This window comes from Eleutherodactylus coqui, chromosome 2 (genome assembly GCF_035609145.1).
Source record: "Eleutherodactylus coqui strain aEleCoq1 chromosome 2, aEleCoq1.hap1, whole genome shotgun sequence".
NCBI lineage: Eukaryota > Metazoa > Chordata > Amphibia > Anura > Eleutherodactylidae > Eleutherodactylus > Eleutherodactylus coqui.
The window spans coordinates 71384741-71405673 of record NC_089838.1 but is presented as its reverse complement, the minus strand read 5'-3'; the positions used below and the strand labels follow the sequence as shown (position 1 = coordinate 71405673).

At 41.2% G+C, this 20933-nt stretch overlaps 1 protein-coding gene across 1 annotated transcript in view; it reads right to left on the bottom strand.

The window, feature by feature from the left end:
• Window positions 1-20933, bottom strand: part of SLIT3 (slit guidance ligand 3) — a 523433-nt gene that overhangs the window by 188784 nt on the left and 313716 nt on the right. Inside the window, exon 5 of the mRNA XM_066591106.1 lies at window positions 19299-19370. Coding sequence (XP_066447203.1) covers window positions 19299-19370 — 72 coding nt within the window. The remainder of the gene's footprint in view (window positions 1-19298; window positions 19371-20933) is intronic.

The window sequence follows — 20933 nt, the reverse complement described above, 5'->3', positions numbered from 1 at the left end:
GCTTTCGCTTACGATGTAGCCACCCCTGGACCATCTCTGGGCTTATGTTTTTCCCCATCATTTGTCCAGTGCTCCTCCATAAAATGCAGAGGAAAAGACATAAGCCGTCTAGAAACCTTCCATCTTTAATCTGTTTAATTAGACAATAAAAAAGGTATCAAACAACCTAATTTCCTGTTTGCAATCAGTTAAAATTCTGTGAAATCTCAACTGCAGTCTTGCCGTCTATTTTCATAATAATTTGCCTTTTCTGACAAATCTCTCAATAGTTCAATTTCTCAAGCAGTTAATTAAATTCTAAATTGCAATTTTCTACCCTATGCAACTAACCATCAACTGTCCTCTATAAAGGTTTCACCACTAATCTTACAATTGATAACAAGTGCTTTGTACCTTCCCTTGGAAAAGTTTTTAAGAGTAATACTAAAGAATAAGGTGACGAATTATCCAAAACTTTTAATCTTAATTTAAAGGCACTTTTCCACATTTCTGGCATATTGATTATATATATATAAAAATGTTTGCGTAATGGGCTCAGTCCAATGAGACTCCCACCGATCCGGAGAGCTCTCTTAGTCCTCATTCAGACAAGCGTGTTTATGTGCATACATACGTCCGCACAAAACCGCACATCTATTAGAAGCATTGGTTACCTATGGTGTGTTCACATGTCCGTGTTTTACAGGCATGCAAACGCATGCACCTGCAAAACATAGGATATGCTGCACCATAGGTCTGTGCTGCTGAAAGAACTTCATTGCCGGGGACCAAGCAGCAAGATGCACCTGAGCCCCGGCAGTGGCGGACAGGTGAGTATATATATTTATTTTCTACAGCTAGGGATGATTTTCAGGGAAGTGCTTATATTTAAAGCCCTTCCCCGAAAATCACCACAGAGGTGCCAGCATCATATTGCTTTTAATGGGGCCTCTGGCAGCAGCATCCCCATTGAAATCAATGGGAGAGGTTCGCGATCCTCTGCCACAGCTGTTACAGCTGTGGCAGGGGATTCCTTACTCCCTGCAGTGAGTCTCCTTGTCACAGAACACTCTGACAGTTCAGTTACAGTGTTCAGTGATGAGGGGACTCCCTACAGAGATAAAGAAATCCTCTGCCACAGCTGTCACAGGTGTGGCAGGGGATTCTTTACTCCCCCGGGGAGTCCCCTTGTCACTGAACACTGTGACAGTGCTGTCACAGTGTTCAGTGATGAGGGGACTCCCCGCAGAAATGAAGAAATCCTCTGTGGCAGTGTTCAGTGACAAGGAGACTCCCCGCTGGAAAATATTGACGCATGCAACTGATCCATGGTGCATGCATGTCCTATATTTTGCAGGTACGTGCGTTTGCACACCTGTAAAACACAGACATGTGAACACACCATAGGAAACCAATGGTTGTAATAGACGCAGGGTTTTTTGTGGACGTATGTACGCACATAAACGCGCTTGTCTGAACGAGGCATAAGAGAGCTCTCAGGATCGGTGGGAGTCCCATTGGACTGAGCCCATTACGCAAAGATTTTTTATTTATATAATCAATATGCCAGAAATGTCTTCAGTGGAAAATTCTCTTTAAATTAAGATCAAAAGTTTTGGATAATTCGTGAGTAGCAAAGCGCTGCCTGTGATTGGCTGAGCACTCAGCCAATCAGACGCAGCCCTTTCAGTAAGTGGGGATTTTAAATCCCCGCTTACTGAAAAAACTTCATTACATTGTGGGGACCAAGCGGCTAGACACGCCTGAGCCCCGGCAGCGGCAGGCAGATGAGTATGTATTTTTTTTATTTTTTACAGCAGCTAGGAATGATTTGCAGGGAAGGGCTTATATTTCAAGCCCTTCCCTGAAAATCACTGCAGGGGTTGCCAGCATCCTAATGGTTTCAATGGGGCTGCGGGCAGCAGCCCCATTGAGAGCAATGCTGCATGGAGCTTCGTTCACGCGTGTTTTGGCACATGCACGGATTTGTGCGCACCTATGCACGTGCAAATGCACGCTTGTCTGAACAAGGCCTTAGGGTTGTTTCACACGGGCGATAAAATTGCATGATTTTCGCGTGATGCGAGAGTCAGTACAAAAGCAGATAATGAAACCAATGATTTACAATGGTTTCTTTCCACTAGCGATGTTTTTATTGATGCAATGTTGAGAGAACAAAACATTGCGGCAGGCTCTATCTTTCTGCGATGTGCGATTTTTTTATCTCCCATGTTTCCCTATGGAGCCTTCTATTTATCTCATCGCAATGCACGAAACATGCATTGCGATGCGATTTTACCATTAGAAAGTCCTATGGACTTTTGCGATAAAACGTTCTGCAATTTTATCGCGGGCGGCAGCGATGCAATGCGAGATTATTTTTTAAAAAAGCATCACTGACGTTTAAAAATCACAAAACAAAGACGTGATTTTGACACGATTTTCTCACCGGCAAAATCACAATCGCCCGTGTGAAACTAGCCTCACACCTAGCGTTTCTGTATCTCTCATTTGCTATAATGGAGAATAACTCATATATGCAGCCATTTCTCTTCTGAGAACCAGGGTCAAAGAACCTCCATTCTCACCACTGATGGAAATCCCAACAGCCAGAGGCTCATTGATAACAAAATTATGGCATATTTAATGCATATGCCATAAATGTAAATAGTGGAAAAACTTGTTTTTTGAGAACTTGCATAGTATTTTCTACGGTACCATGAGTCCCTGTTTTTTGTATTTTTTTCCAAGAGTTTTGCTTAGAGTTGTGTACGCTGTATTCAGTATGTAAAGGTTATAGCTGAGGACTTTACCTGCTGCACTAATTCAAGGGCTTTGGACATTTTTCACAGTTTGGAAGCTAGTAGGACTGAATTTTCATAGATTTCTGCTATTCATGTTTATTAATAAACCTCCATTTAGTGAAAAGCAATTACACATACAGGCTTGGACTGGCCCAGCAGGGCGCCGGTGAATTCTCTGGTGGGCGTCTGAGACAAGAAGTGGACCTTGCTACCATAAACATAGTATTCAACCGCTAAACTGCACACCTAAATAATGCTGCTATATAGTATTAGTAAAAAAAATTCCATCCCCTCATAAACATACTATCACGCTACTACTGTATAGTGACATTATGTCTACGAGGTGATGGAATTTCTATTAATACTGCATAGTAACTCTATTTAGGTGTGCAGGTTAGTGGCTGAATACTGTGTGCCTAGGATCTTTGAGTTTTTTTAGGGGTGAAGGAGATCAACCTAGTGTCGAGATTAGCCCTTGATAGGACAGGATAATGACATCAGCCCTGTCCATCCTGCACACCACAAAGCCCATAACACCTCGTATGTAGATAGCCTATTTACATCGCGTTTACCTACAAGACCGCTGCAGCCAATAGGAGGCTGAACATGGACGTCATCACCAACATCCCGTAAACCTGACTTCTACAATAGAAGCCCACATGACAGGTTTATGGAAGACCACTAGGCCTTCTGGCCAGGTGATGTCACCTGTCAGATACTATGGTGCTGAAGCAGCAGTCCAATGCCACGGTGAGTATATTACTTTTATACAGTTTTGGGCATAGAGGCCCCAAATCTATACAAAAGAAATAACGCTGAAAACCCCTTGAAATGCAGACGAGCTGCTGTGCCGGTTTAAAAAAATGAAGGGGATATGGCAGAGTCCTGAAGAAAAATCCTTTAGGGTATGTTCACACATGGTGGAAATGGTGCAGATTGTGCTCATACAATGTGTAAAATGATATACATGTACATAATCTGTGTGGCATATTTCCACAGGATGCTGTACATATACATCATTGTCATTCAGCAGGTATTTAGATGCTATGGTGGCTATTGACCATGGCATCTAAAAGGCTAGTTGACCGTGGTGGCAAATGGGTTGACATGGCAGCCAGAGGCCTAACTGGATGTCTGCCATTACTGTAAAATCTCGAAAAACTCATAATATACTGCAATACGGAAGTGTTGCAGTGTATTATATGTGCAATCTAAAAATTTCATATTCTATTAAAAAAATGTGTTTTATAGATTGCTTAGGGCTGGTTACACCAACCATGCTGTTTAGCCTGGATTAGTTAAACTGCGATCAGCTGTTGAAATCAGTTTAATGAAAACATGTTGCACTAACACTATTTGATCTAAGATCAGCAAAAGCAAGTTCACTTTTTGATTCCAAAAATGCTTATGTAGTGCAAAAGCAGAAAAACTTTAAAAAATATATAATTTTAGTACAGTATCTTCAAGATCATAACAATCTGTGGAAAATAATTATTTCATTTATACTGCACAGTGAACTCTGTAGGAACAAAAGTTAAAATGTTCTAATATTAGAGGGGTTGTCCAAGTTCAGGGAAACCACTCTCACTGGGTCCCCCATGGTATAAAATATCAAATCAGCAGTTACTTCTCCCCCCTCCCCCATTCGTCCTCTGCCGCCCTCTCTGGTCTGTTTACCGGTATCTGTGACTTCCTGTAAACCTGCTATAGCAACCAGTGACAGTGCTCAGCCATGATGGCCGAGTGCTGTCACTGGCTGCTGCAGCTTGTTTGTAGATAGGTTCAGCCTTACAAGTGATGTCACAGGGAGGTGGTCACAAAGGACGAACAGTGCAGCGGGGAGAGGCGAGTAACTGTTGACTTGTTATTTTATACTATGGGGGACGAGGTGATAGAGGTTTCCCTTAACTCTGACAACAGCTTTAATATTTGATATGAATAAATATTATTTTAAAAAATTACTTTTTTTTACTTTTCCATTTTTTGCTTTGTAGGGAATGGTGAAAACAGCAATTTCGCCACTGACTTTTTATGGCACTTACAGTTAGGCCTTTCCATGCCAAATCATCACAGCTCATGTCGCAAAGTGAAACATTCACCAAAGAGAGATAGCATTTACCTGTTTTACATACTTTATTCTCAAAAAATTGAAAGTACACTTTTTTTTCTAGATATTCAATGTTTAAGTTTACATTATGTGACCTTGGAATGAAGAAAGTATATATTTTATTATAAAACACTTTTTAATAAAACATGTGCCAAAAAAAACTGCATAATGGTGAAGGAAAACCCGTAACGCAGTAGGACCACCAGTGCAGGATGATGAACAATTAATTCTTCATTGGGATGCAGACAACGCGTTTCTGTGCCAGCCCCAGGCACCTTCTTCTGGACTTAAATATATTGTACTGGTTCTCTTTAAGCGCACCGGGTATTCCTTCAGCATTCTGTCATTCTCCATGGATTTCCTCCAGATTTCGTGGCCTCTGGCACCAACTGAGTGCTTTGCACTTACACGTGTTGCACAACCATCAGAGGTACCATTATTCTTGGTTTACTTTCATTCTGCTTTAGTCAGTTCCTCTGCATTATGGAGAGCTATTTAATTTAATTTTTTTTAATTTCAGGAAAATCTGAGATGGTCGGGTTGAAAAGTTCATTTTTTTGTGATGACTTGACATGGAATGACTCTGTTGTTACTATTACTGGCAGTGCTAAACTCACACAGAATTTGTTTTACCATTTTTGCACACATTAAAACACTTTTTTAGAAAGAATTTGCTTTTGTGCTACTGCATTCCAAGACCAGCAACATAATCGCCCCTCTGTAAAACCACTTAGGTGCTGTAGTTGCTACTAACTGCGGTATCTAAGTGGTTAAAAGGGTTGGGATTGGAGTTATTTTTCGATTCCCGATGGTAGAGCCGGGTATCAACTCTATAGTTCACCCCTCAGTGTGCTGTAATAGTATGGGATCAGAATGTGGCTTATTACTATGGTGCAAGGTGGGAAGGGGTTAAAAAAGCTTGTGTGTTTACATTGTGTAGAAGCAATACCGAGGTTTAGGTTGCGCTATAAATGTATATGAATGAGCAAGTTTGTTCCTGATGAGTATTATAAAACATATGTAGAAAATCACTTAATAGGAAGCTTTAATAAAGCAAACAAAGCTGCGCGGTGCTTACAATATACAAATCATATAGCAAGAACACAACTCTTACAAAAAGAGGTCACTGGGATCACACTCTGTTGTCAGACCAGAAAAGATGAAATGGTATTGTCGAGCATACATGCATATCAGAAATGACCAACGCTGAACCTTATTCATCAGTCTACAATCATAAGTTCTGCAGCTCTTTTAGGTTGTACAATGATTTATGCTGAATACTATTTATATCAACTTATTAAAGCGGTTATACCAGAATGTCAAGTTATCTCCTATCCAAAGGATAGGGGATAACTTGGTAATACGTGGTGGTCTGGCCACTGAGAACCTTGCTGCTCCCCAGACCTGGACCTCTGTATTTGGCTCTCCTGTCACTGTGGGGGGTTACTTCTTCTCCCTGCAGTGATGTCACTCTGAATAGAGTGCTAGTGGTCAGCAGTCCATTCATCTTAATAGTGCTGACAGAAATACCTGAGTGGCGTACGGGTATCTTGACAGTCCCATTGAAAGTGAATGGAGCGCTGGTGCACTTGTGCAATCAGCACTTCATTTAGTCTTCTCCTCAGTGCAGGAGGGGGGGTGGAGTAAGCCCACAGTGAGGATGATGCGAGGGGGCACGGGGTGCCCATTTTGGAGATCGGTGGGGGTCTCCACACTGATAAGCAAGTTATTCGCTATCCTGTGTATAGGAGATAACTTGACATTGTGGGACAACCCTCTTAAAGCGATGTGTACTAAAGAAAGGAGGAGGCAGAAATGGTTGAAACCCACTTCTCCCTCCTCCTCTGGGTTATCAGCTGTGTCTAACAGCTGACAACCCCTCCTGCTTCTGATTGATTGCAGAACAGGCAGCTCTGATCCCTTACGTAATTTTACATACGGCTGGGCTTTAAGCCTGAGAACAAGTGCTGTAAATTTACAGACACAAGCATAGAAACTGGGAAGGGCCCGGAAAGTTTAAAATCTCCTTGGTCCTGGCTACTAAAAGTAGCCGAGAGCCTGGAGCAGTGACTGAGGACAGCAGTGAGCGGTCCCCGGTCACGTGATCTCCATTATCCAATGAATAATGGTGAACATGTAAAAGTTAAGAACAGTTGAACTTCAATGCTCCTTTCGATTTGGCTACGTTATGCACAAGATTAGGGCCACAATAGGTATGTTTATGAATTCAGGACAAACAGGGGTATCCTGTTTTTTGGGGTGCAATTATTCATTCATATGTGTGCTGTACAAAAAAAACTGTTTTTAAATGACACAATTATCAAAAAATTTTTCCTTCTGCTTAGCTTAAATTCATCCAAAAACTGTGGGGTCAAAATACGCAATACGCCCCTAGATTAATTTGTTAAGAGGTCCCTGTCATGTTGGCTACGCAAAGGCTCTACAAGTGGGCAATGGGGCCTAAAACGCCTTTAAGCAAAATGTCTGTTCTAGAGATGAACGAGCACGCTCGGTAAGGTCAGTTACTCGAGCAGGCGTCGCTCATCTCGAGTAACTGCCTTCTTATCCAAGCTTGCTCGAGGGGGCGGCGGGGGTGAGCGGGTGGCAGCGGCGGAGAGCGGAGGGGAGCGGGGGAGAGAGAGATCTCTTTCACTCTCCCCCCCCGCTCCCCTCCGCTCTCCCCTGCCACCCCCGTCCCCGCTGCCCTCCCGAGCACGCTCGGACGAGAAGGCACTTACTCGAGATGAGCGAGGCTCAATAGTGTAACTGACCTTACTGAGCGTGCTCGTTCATCTCTAGTCTGTTCTGTAAGCCACCGGTTGCTCCTTTCATTTTGAGCCCCGTTGTGCAAAAGGATATAAGATTAGGGCCACAATGGGTATGTTTCTGAACACAGGACAAACATGGGTATCCATTTTAGGGTGTAAATCCTTATTTTCATGTACACAATAGAAAATAGTTTTTAAAATGACATATTTGCAAAAATATTAATTTTTTTTGTCGTCCTAAAAAAAATGTTGGATAAAAATACTGAAGACAGCCTTCAGTGAATACATTAAGTGGTGTAGTCTTTAAAATGGGGTGATTTGTGGGGGTATCTATCATTCTGACACCTACAAGCCTTTGCAATTTTGGCTTGGTGTAGGAAAATGTGAATAAGTAACATTAAATTTGTACATCTCCTAAATGGTTAAAAAAAAACTATGTTTTTCAAATGTGCATCCAGAATAAAGTAAACAGATGAAAATATATGTCTTAGCAAAAATTTGTACAGTATGTTTGCACATATTTGAGATAATACAGTTGAATACAGTTATTTTTTTCCCAAAGTTTTCCCAATTTGGCACTTTTAATACACAAATTCTATCGGTCTATTTTTACCACTTAAATGAAATACAATATGTGGCTAAAAACAATGTCAGAATCACCTGGATGTGCAAAACCTTTACGGAGTTATTCTATGTTAAAGTGACACATGTCAGATTTCCAATATTTGGCTCCGTCACTGAAGCGCAAACAGGCTACGTCACTAAGGGGTTAATGGGCAGCAAGGTGCATAAATGATCGTTACTTCTCTATCTCTGTATGACTCATTTGAATCTGCTAGAGTAAAATCAAGTTAAATTGCTATTCACAGACAACCATTTGCCACATCATTCATGTTATCCTGTATTCTGCGCTTGGACATTATATGTCACCAGAATGTCCAATATTCTGTAATTCTTTCCCTTCTAGCCCACACTTTCCAGGAAGACAATTAAACATACCAGATAGGATTGTCCTTGCAGCCACCTGGTCATTTACCTTAGGCTCAGTAATAAGACATGGGTGATGAGCGGCATTATCGGTACATGTGAATCATGTGTATTAATACATCTGAGGCTGGTAATGCATGGCCTTTAATTACGACATTAGCCTTCTATTCCTATCTTGCCTTTGTTGGACATAACATGGGCATGTACGGCGTTTGTGAAGACCGCTAATTACACATCTACTTCTTTGTATGCTGCAAACATTTCAGAGCTCCTTTTCATGACAGAGCAAGCTGATGTAATGAGCAATAGAACAGTGAACAGATATATGACTGTCTCCATAGCAATTTGGGCAGCTTTCCTGGTTTCCCTAGTTACTCTTTTGACCGATAACCATCTGTTATTCTTCTGGGCTTCAGGCCCAAGAGAAACAATAGACAGAAATGATAGAAGTCATATTTTTTACTGGAAAGTATTGAATATTAGAGCCAAATATGATAAGGAATGCAATATCCACAAAACATGAATATATGTATATTTCTACAACCGTTTCAGAAGATTCCTTTGTTTCTTACACAAGGGATTCTGAAATTTGAGAAACCTTGGAATGAACCATCTGTTTCAGGATCTCCGGGACAGTAGCTGGATGGACATTGTACAAGTATTGTATGTTCCAACTCTGCAAGCACACAATCTATAGCACCTGTAGGGAGACTCTGTCCATACAGCTCCAGGACAGTACTGAGACAGAGATTAGGCATTAAAGCATAAAGATTCTTTAATCCATGACAATCAGTGGTTTGAAAAATCCTTACGCGGGATCCCTGCTTTTACATTCTACAAGCCTTGGAATTTGAGCAGTAGCTTCCTTCGCACTGGGCAGGCAACATTTGTGCTGCCTAAAATGATTCCTATGGAGCATCATGTTGGGCAGCCTTATTTGAATTGTAGACGTTGTCTCACGAAGACCACCTCTGTCTATTTGCCCTATTAGGGCATATGGATATCATATATGAGATATCCCCATTCTGTAGGGTAATGGCAGACTCAAGCAGTCCTCGAGTTCCAAGGACAGCATCCATTATTCTGAATGGCCAAAATGTAATTCTAAATTTCTCCTACAGCTGGGAGTTGGGATGAATACAATGTGCTCCTCGATAATGACACTGCGTATTCTACGGTTGCTATGGAACAGGACTGTACTTTGTTAGGGGGCCATCGCGATACCTAATTCAAGGTGATGGGTCTCTTTGGGATCCCGGAACTTTGTGCATGCACCTGAGGGACGTCCGGACATGATGTATATGCAACATGAAGCAATACATCTTTTTGATTATGTGGATTATGGACTTGATCACCATGACAACATCAGAGACAGGTGGGCTTAATTATGAGGGGTGGTAACCGTTTTGGGTTTGGCACAAATACTCTGCTGTGATTTGTCTTTCTGTTTTTAACTTTCTTTATAAAGATGTACATGTTGGTCTTAATGTTTATACTTGACAAAGACTCATAAGAGTCGAAACGTTGTATGTTCTGTCGTTTGGAGGAAGAAAAGGAACCTTTTAGCCACACCATGCAAGCTGTCACGTCTACTCTCTTCATGGAACTTCATTTGAGCTTTCCTGGATCAAGCTCATCGCAGTGACTCTGCATGATGGCTGTCCAGCTATATCTAGCCTAAAGATTGTGCTGCCGCCACTCCTTCTCTACTAGTCTGATTAACAACCATTCATATGGACTCCTTATCTTTATTGACAAAGTGAGACACCCTGGATCACCAGGTCGCAATGGAGTGGCAGTGCACTTGTGCGGCCCGCCATCTATTCAGTGCCATGGGGAAAAAAACAAAAAGGGAGCATGGGGGAACAGGACTCCCCATTCTTGAGATTGGTGGGAGTCCTAGCAGTTGGCTCCCTACCAATCTATCAGTTTTCACCCTTCCAGTGGATGGATGAAAACTTGCAATAATGGTCACTAACTGGAATATCTCTTTAAGCACGTTTTATAAATAGCATAAGGTTGAGTTGACATGCGGCAGATATGTTGCAAAAATTTCTGCAACTGTCCCAGTCATCTAAATAAGGCTTGTAGAAATCTATGCATGTGCTGCAGAAACAACCCCATTCGCATGTATTGAATGGATTCTCAGAATGGTGCAGAAACATCTGTAACAAGTCTGACATGTATGAATTCACCCTTCTTATAGGACTATTCATGTAAAAGTAATGCTAAAATGATGAAGACATTCTGTGATATTTAGTAAAAGGGATAGTTGATATGAATGTATTAATTGTGTAAGCAAAATCAGTAATATTCCTGCCACCACACTGTAAGAAGCAAAACACAACTTATCGTTCGTTACTGGAACATCCTAAGTATGTTCTCTACCTAAAAACATTTTCGCAATCGTCCGTTTTCACTTTCACCGTCACAGAAAGCATTGGAATCTTCCCAACTCTAGAGAGGAAATTGCAATAATGATCAAGTGTAATGGCAGACTTCCACCAAGAAGAAATATTAGTTTGCGTAAAGCCTCAATTTCCCCCTCCCCCAATAAGGCTTAAATTATAATGTTAAAATCTTGGCAAGATAGTTTGTGCTGACCTCTGATTTCAGAGCAGAGCCAGAATTATTCCGTGTAAAAGGTTTGCGTTTAATTTAATGTAATGAACCAAATGAGAAAATCAATAAACTGGGAAGAGAGTGACTGTCATAAAAATGATATAGATTCTGGAGTTCACTATGGTCAGGAGGCTATTTATTAGTTTAATTAAAACCACCACACTTCTAGAAGGATAAAAGCCCTTGGATAGCCTTAAATCCATGAAATGGTAAGACTTTCAACAAGTGGATTTACTATGGAGCTACAGTATGTCATACACATGAAAGGCTAAACCCCTGAATGGACAACAGCACATTCTGCCTTTTTGTGGAGCTATGTGTATGTTACATTATAACAAGTGGAATAGAGTCTCTAATCATAGTCATAGCTAGACTTTTCATTACCCGGGAAGATATTCAGTTTGCTATCTTAGGCCGGTTTCACATCTTCATTAGAATCTCCGGTCGGAGGTTCCAACGCAGATATGACTCAAAATACCGGAAGAAAAAGTGCTGCATGCAGTGTTTTTTCTCCCATCTGAAAGCTGAGCAGAACCCAAACGTACCTCATTATAGTTAATGGGGTCCGTTTAAAGCTGTTCAGTTCCTTCCTAAGATGGAGCGGTTCGGCTGTGGGGATTCCCCTTATCCTGCTCCGCTAATGGAGCAGGGAATCAGAACCCCTGAGCGCAGATGTGAAACCACCCTTATCCATGTATCTGTATGCAATATCTCTTCTATGTCTAAGCTGGTTTTTGGCTGTCATCCCTTTTCCCCTAGCACATGATCTGTCAGCCTAACCCCCCCCCCCCCCCCCTCTTCCTGGTTAGGGCCATATTCCTATCGTCTTACCTTACTCATTCACGAACTGGCATGCATATATTGCATAGTAAGACTTTATTTTAGAGAATAATTGTTCTACAGTAGGTATCAGTTCTCATCATGGCTGTAAGAAGAGTTGGGATTCATTCGCATGGATGTATTTTCAGTCCATATTACGTTCATGTTTTTTTGCACGCATTATGGACAGCATACAAACCATTTATTTTCAATGTTTTTCATTGGTGTATTCAGACCTGCGTTTTTCATGCGCATAGATTCTGTAATGATTGGAGATTTTATTGAGTCTGTGGTCCTTGCAGTATTTGGTATCTCTTTACTCATTTGATTTGGCGCATCTTATATGATTTGATTTTTCTGACATCTTTATATCACGTTCATTAACATATACACGTGAATTGATCTTGAGAATGTAATTGACACATATTTGCCTCCTTTTATGATATACCTGGCACATGTTGTGTTAATGTACTCTGCCCCAATAGTAATAGTGAACCATATGGTGGCTCCAGTAGTAATATGACCCCCATAGTGGCCCACATAGTAAGTGACTTCTCATAGTGGCCTCAGTAGTAATAGGGTCCCCCATAGTGGGCCCCAGGAGTAATAGTGGCCCAGTAGTAATTGTCCCCTATATTGGTGTCTCCAGTAGTAAGTGTCCCCTATTTTGGCCCCAGTAGTAATAAGTGACCCCCATAGTAGTCCCCGTAATAATAGTGACCCTCGTATTGGCCTATGGCTAGGCAGCATCCCTGCAGGTATTCTACTTACCCAGCCTGCAGCTCCAGTCCGGCGGCGGCAACGGTGAGTCTGTAGCCGCTGACCTCTCCGCTCAGCATCTGCGCTGTGTACACTGGTGAGAGAGGTCCGCAGTCAAAGACTCTACTGCTGCTGGACCGGAGCTGCAGGCTGGATGAGTGGAATGCCTATGAGATTGCTGCACGGCCGGCAGGCCACATAGAAACAGGTGGCAGGCCGGATTTGGCCCGCAGGTCTTGTGTTCAACATGTGCCTAAGATGAACATGACATCATTGCTGTATTACGGGTTTTTAAGTAAGAGTGATTGACACACATTTAGGGGTATGTACATGATTGTTTATATACCTGATACAAGTGGTGTCCAATAGTATATAGCAGGTTGATGTCTTCTCATTTTTGCATTGAAGCTTACATGGAATTATAAGTTCTATTAAGAGGTTCCTATTGAGGGTTGCCTTGAGGGCTCTTTCCCATGAGCGTTGGCGTTTTTACGTGCGCCCACCGACACCTTAAAAATGCGTGAATAGGCGCCCAAATCTAACGTTTATGTGTCTGTTCAGATGGCATTGGCCTGGCGAATATACGCTGAGGTCGCAATGCCATTGCCTCCCCTTCCCCCCCACTCGCCGGCTCACTTCCCTCTGGCTGTTTGCAATGGGAATGGGCAGGATGGGTGTGAAGCTAAGCACCTGCCCCTCCCTGCCCCTTGTCGGGCACTAGGAATAGAAGGGGCGGTGCTCAGCTATGCCCCGCCCCCTCCCATTGCAAACAGCCAAAGGAGAGGAGAGAAGGGGGAGGGAGTTTAGCAGTCATGCTGCTAAACTCCCTCCCACCTCCCTTCTTCAGCCGCTGTCTTTGGCTCCCATGGGAGCCTATGCAGCAACCGACGTATTCCAGGCACAAAGATAGTTCCAGGACTATCTTTGCTGCCCAGTGTAAAAGCACCCAACACTATATTTGCCATCCGGGCACTATTACACCACGGGAATATGCCTCTCTGATCTGATGCATTTGAATCCAATGTATGTGAAAACGGCAGCTGATATATTCTTGTGTGAATAAGCCCTTATCAGGGTGAATACCCCACCTAAGATTGATTGCATGAAAACATTAGGATCAGTAATTAAAGAGATTTATTTGATCCATCACTAAGGAAGTATAGGAGGGTCATACCAATGATTTGCACATTGCCCATGTAAACTTAGCAAGACTGGACTGGCTCTTTTTATCGCATTCTGGAAATGACTCCTGTATATTTTTTATATATAGCTAGATTTCATATGATTAACAGCTTTTATGAGAATATTACCCCCTTCCTGCTGTAAGAGGTACAGTTATGTCCTGCAGGGTCGAGGTATGTATGAAGAGAGATTGCGCGACTATCTCTCTTCATACCGTGTGGATGCAGGCTGTTTATACCAGCTGACACCCAACGGCAACAGCTCCAATTGGCCGTGTGGCCGATCAGGGCTGTTATCCCTTTGAACAATGTTTGGGGGTCCGGTATGGCCCCCCCCAATGAGATCGCAGGTAGCTGTGTGGGTGTCATGGCAGCCGGAGGCCTTCTGAAAGCCCCCAGGGCTGTCTTGGCAGTATGCCTATCAAGCCATTACCATGGGGTGACTTGATAGACTGCCTGTCACATTGCAATATGATGCAACGCTATGTCATTACATCAGAAGAAGAAGCGATCAAAGCACCGCTAGTTGTGGTCCCCTAGGGGGACTGAAAAAAAAAGTAAAAATTAAGAACAATAAAGTTTTACTAATTGTTGAAGAAAAAAGTAAAAAAAAAACGTTTTGCCATATTTATAATAAAATAATCTAAATAATAAAACAAAAATACATATATGGTATCGCTGCATTCGTAAAAGTCCGAACTATCAAAGTAACACATTATTTTCATTAGCATGGTGAACGTTGTCAGAAAAAAAAATGCCAGAGATTTTTGGTCACCTTGTCTCTAAGAAAAATTCCAATAAAAAGCGATCAAAAGGTTGTATGAATTTAAAAATGGTACCAACGCGAACTACAGGACATCTCGCAAAAAATGAGCTCTCACACAACTATGTTGTTTTTTTTTCCATTTTACTCCACTGTTAGAAAAGTTTTTCAGTACATTATATGGTACATTAAATAGCACCATTGAAAAATACAACTCGTCCCACAAAAAGAAGCCCTCATACAGCGACGTCAATGGATAAATAAAGAAGTTACGATTTTTTAACCCCTTCCCACTGCAGGGCGTACGTTTACGTCCTGGCAGCCTGGTACTTCCCGCAACAGGACGTAAACTTACGTCCTGGAGATAGCGCGGGATCACATATGATCCCGTGCTATCCCGCAGTGGGAGCCGGCTGTCAGTCACAGCCGGCGTCCCGCTGCAACAGCGGGGGGGCATTGGAGATGCGCCCCCCGCTGTTAACCCCTTCCATGCCGCGATCTAAGTAGATGCGCGCTCCCTCTGTGTCTGCGGCCAGTCATCGCGATAACATCGCGAGAGCCTGGCCTGTCGCTATGGTAACAGGATGCCAGACACTGGCGTCCTGTGTTACCAGTGCCTGGGATCGCTGTATAAGCGATAAGGCATGGCAAAGCAGTAGCTCTGCCATGCCTTATGACAACGATCATCAGGGCAGTGGTTAAAGTCCCTCAGAGGGACACAAACAGTTTAAAAAAAACAAAGATTAAAAAAATGAATTAAAAAATGTAAAAAAATAGTAAAAAAAACATTTTTTTATGCTTTTTCTCAGATTAGCATAAAAAAAGGTAAAAAAAAAATAAAACCCCACATATTTGGTATTGTCACGTCCGTAACGATGCATACAATAAGTTGCACATGCTTTTGACTGTGCACGGGAAAAAACACTAAAAAAAACGCTCAAAAACTGAGAAAAAAATGCTAATTTTTAGCATTTTGCCTCACTAAAAACGCAATAAAAGTGATCAAAAAAGCCGTATGTACCCCAAAATGGTACCAGTAAAACCTACAGCTCGTCTCGCAAAAAATAAGCCCTCATAGAGCTCGGTATATCGAAAAATAAAAAAGTTACAGGACTTTGAATGCAGCGATTTAGAATAGAAAAAAGATTTCCAAAAAAAAGGGTTTTTATTGCAGAAAAGTGGGAAAACCTAAAAAAAATGTAAGAATTTTGGTATCGTTGTAACCATACCGGTCCGCAGAAAAAATGGAATGTCTCATTTATGCTGCATGATTAACACTGTAAAAAAGAAATAAAAAAATCTATGGCAGAATTGATGCGTTTTCTCTCCCTGCTATCATAAAAAAAACTAAAAAAATTTTACAATATAGTCTATGTACCCAAAAGTGGCACCGATAAAAACTACAGTTCGCCACGCAAAAAACAAGCCCTTATACGGCCGCGTCGACGGAAAAATAAAAAGTTATGACTTTTGATAAACGGAGAAGAAAATCCGCCAAAAATTGTTGCGTCCTTAAGCCCAAAATAGGCCATGTCATGAAGGGGTTAAAAGGGGGGAGGAAAAAATGAAAATGGAAAAAAAAGGGCGACGTCATTAAGGGGTTAATAAAAATTAAGCTTTACGTTTGCCTTTTCAGTGATAGTCAAGATCATTACAGCACACAAAAAATTAAATGAATAGTCTGAAAAGCACCCCCGCTTTTACCATTTACCACACATCTACATCTTATTCAGATCGCTAAATAAATCACAGTTATACTGAAAATGATGGGATTTGGAATAATTGTATGTGATCCAATTACGATGCTTTGTTTTCAAATGGCAGATTAAGCAACAAAATGGATTCTGACAGAGCGGAGAATGTCACAGCGCAAATAATGTATTTTGTAAAAACTCACAATGACATTTATGCCTTAAAGAACTGATTGAAGTCAATGGGAGTGATGCCTTCTAATACACTTCTGGCTCTGACCAGGATACAAACATCCAATTCAGCTGCACTGACAGTGGACTGGAGGATCAGCTGATCAGCAGGGATCCTGAGTGGTGGAACCCGCCAATCACTTGTAAATACCCAGAAAACCCCTTAAAGGGCTAACGATTCTACAGATGAGGTGAAAATGTGCAAATCTGTCTCCAATTAAATTGATGACCTCCTTCTTTATTGCTGTAAATCAGTGATTGACTTCCCAAAATGTTTTTAACTATCATGCAGGCACTTCAGCAGCATCTTGTCTTAAAGAGAATGGCAGTGGCCGGTCGCACATGCACACCACCGCTCCATTCCTTACAATGAGACCCTGTCTCCAAGGGTTCTATTGAAAAACCTATCATGAGATAAGATAACCCATTTAAGGGCAGCTGTATTTGCGCAAATTTTCTGTGTCCATTGCACAGAGAATTGTGTTCAATGGGTTCATTCTCACCATTCTTTTTCGCTCGCATGAAGAAAGCGCAACATGCACTATTTTGTACGCATTTGCGCATCTAAGGCACTAAAGGTTCTATGGGGGTGCGCCGTCAGTTTTACAAGATCTCCTCCATAATCTTTGTTTATGACAATTTTCATAGGGAACCATATAAAAATTCTAAAGTAATTGAGTAATATTTAGGTTTCCTAGTGAGAAAGATTATCATAACTAGCATACAACAGTCTCTATGACAGAGGAAGCTTTTTACCAATAAGGTTACCCAGGTTATGACATCCATTATTCTCATATGCTTGACATATAGTGACTGACTCTAAATCTAGCCATATGAGTACGTGGGTGCATCGGCCATATCTATTGTATCCCTTCCTCAGTGACGTGGTGGCAATGGCATGGAGATGCTGATGTCACAGCTATTTGGAATTCTCCTATTGGATGTTAGGCTGACCCAGTTATGAAGTGGAAGTAGCCTGGTCTTCAAAAACTCAGCGCCCATTGAGATAGAGTTTGACTAACATCAATACTGATTCTAAAACAAAAACCTCAAGAGCAAAATTACTATTAGAGCACAAAATATTAGGAGATTCACCCCTGAAGAAAACACATAGGGTGTCTCGTATCCCAACAGTTCATGTTTTTTGCAAAATGGCAGGCATCCTATCACTGTATCTACACTCCCTATAGCTGCATCTGGGGTGAGGTAGTTAGCATTAAAGTAATTGAGGGACTGGATACAATGTAACTAAACTATTTTCCTAGTAAGGTAATACATTAACATCTGCTAGTCTTTTTGTAGTCTCCCGCACTGGAGGGTGCCTGAACAATTAGCTTCATATGATATTGCAAAGGTGCCATTGTATCCTAACTTCTGGTTTGACCGTACCTGATTCACCCAGTTTTCCCAACATCTTCTATCTTGACCTCGGCTTGAGATTTGACCATGATATATCTATTTTCTGCTTGCGCTGACCCTCTGTTGTCTCACCATTGCACAATAACTCCACCTGTCCTGACCTTGGTTTTGTATATTGACTATATCTCTGCCTACATCTACGCTACGTCTAGAAGAAAGCAGATTTCATCACCAACACAGAAGGGGGTTCTTTACTGTAAGAGCAGTGAGACTGTGGAACTCTCTGCCTGAGGACGCAGTGATGGTAAAATCCATTGAAGAGTTGAAGAGGGTACTAGACGTCTTTCTCGAGCAGAAGGATATTGCAGGATATAGACATTAGATGACCAGCGGGTTGTAGTTCTGGATCTTATATTTAGGTATGAACTATCAAAGGTGGATCCAGGGATTATTCTGATTATTCTCATTGCCATTACGGAGTCGGGAAGGAATTTTCCCCCAAATGGGCTAATTGGCTTCTGCCTCTTGGGTTTTTTGCCTGACTCTGGATCAACTAGGGGTTGAAACAGGCTGAACTATGTTACATCTCCAGTACTGAAGTGCAGTGATTTTGAGCTGTTCACATCAGCTACCACTGAACCAAGACTATTCTTGGGGCCCCAACAGCTAAGATTCCAATTGGAGAGGTTCAAGGATGAAAACCATGTGACCCTAATTGTTGCCCTCAGGAGTAGCCCAAAGTGAAACTATTCAGTGGCATGTTGGGTCCACACCAGCTGTTCAGACATTCTTTTTTAGGATTAGGATTTCATGCTATGATTATTTTTACTGTTAAGCTTTTCTTTAAAAAGACTATCAAAGGCATAAAATAGTTCAAAATATGACAAGGTTATATAGCTGACTTTCATTCTCCATGACAGCAAAGTAAACGGCGAGATCTAGTATCTGGCAAACACCCAATGTCATAATCAATGATATTACATACCATATAAATATAGCTGCCATTAGGTTTTGGTGTCTCAATGAAGATGTTCAGCTCTGTTACTTACTCTTACAGGATCATGATATCTGATTTACATTCTTTGTACAAGTTAAGCTTTATTGATCTAAGTAATTAAAATTCATTGAGCACCCCACACATTTATACAAGTTTCTGTCCAGGAATTGTACTCAAACTTTAGTAATTATTTAAAACTGTCATGAAAATGTATTTATTATCAATACTCACAGATTCTTTACATCGGTTATTCCACGGAAAGCTTTCCTAGGGAGGCCTTGGATTTGGTTTTCACTTAAATCTCTAGAAAATAGAAATATAATGTATGTTATTATTACAGCTGAAAGTCGGCGTTAATGGATAAGCAGTATCGTCCCATTCTTAGACTCGTTAATTATTACATTATACATTTAATTTCTCGCTGCTCTCAAGGTCTTTGCGTACAGAATTGAGTCATCCTCAAAAGATGGAAGACTATTCTGATCATGGCCAGCTGAAACAGTAGCTGGGCTTGTTAAAAAGTAAATACCAATGGGGAACCATCATGGTTTTTAATTGAAAAATTATTAGCCCTCGCAAAAAAATTCTTTAAATATAAGTAATAAAAAAATGCAACACATCAAAAAAGCTTTATAGGGTGCATGCCCTTTATGGAAATATGTCAGCTCAACTCCACAGTTGACGCCAAACCTCCGAACATGCCGCTCCCATTGTGCTCAGCAAGAAGTATAAAGCTTCATATAAAAGTTTAGAGTTGATTCAACTGATTTAAATACTGGCACACACTGCATAAAGCTTTTTTATTACAATTTCCATTTTGTCTAATTAGCTATATTATTATTTTTTGCAAGGGCTAACAAATTATCAAATGAAAACCATGACGATTTCCTCATGATAAGTCCTCCTTATAGGAGTTTTCCAGGCAAAAACTATTGATGACCAATCCTAAGGATTCCAAGACGTGGGTCCCCTGCCAGTGCAGTGGGCTGGACGTGCGTCACAGGGGATGGCAGCAGAAGTGCCTAGAACGGGAGCTGAAACCGGCTACTAGACTTCCGCCTCTAACACGCCACAGAATTGTATTAGCCGTTTCAGCTCTGATTAATTTTAATAGGAGTGAAGCCAGCTATGACATTCCTGCTGCTATCCCTTTAATGCATGTTCGGCCAGTGATCTGACCGGGTGGTGGGTCCCCAGTAGTTAACTATTGATGACACATCCTGAGAATAGGTTATCAATAATTTTTACCTGGAAAAAACCCTTACGAGTATCAAACTTTATTTTTCTAACAAGCCCTGTAGTCTCAGAATGGAGATGCATAGTAATATGAAGATAGGAGAAAGGTAAGAAATATGTATGAGCTTCATTGGTCTCATCTCAGGTCCAGCGCTGCAAAGTTTCAAAAGATCGTATAAGTGATGCACCCCTGAAATCAGATGCAGCCTGGGCAGCATAGCACACCTGACAGGTTCCCTTTATAATAGAGATTTTCTTGCCATGTGTCAATCCCTTCATTTATATTTTTTAATTTTTGAAACAGTAACTGCAACCATATAAAGGAAATAAGCAATAATCAGAACCATTACCTTTACTTTATAATGTAAAAATGATAAAACAAAGGAGCGATGCAGGAACAAAGCATTTAAAGGCTGAATACACTTTTGCAAACAAATGTTTTTCTTATTTTCCCCAATATATCCAAGCTGAAAAATGAAGCAATACATGAAAAATTAATGAATTTCGCAACAGGTCTTTTTTTGAAATTTCGTACCCTTTTGTGCAGACCTGTGTGTTTGAATCGTACCCTGCAGTCGTAATCTCTCCCATCTATACCATAATTCAATCAATTTTAATTCAACTGGAGCA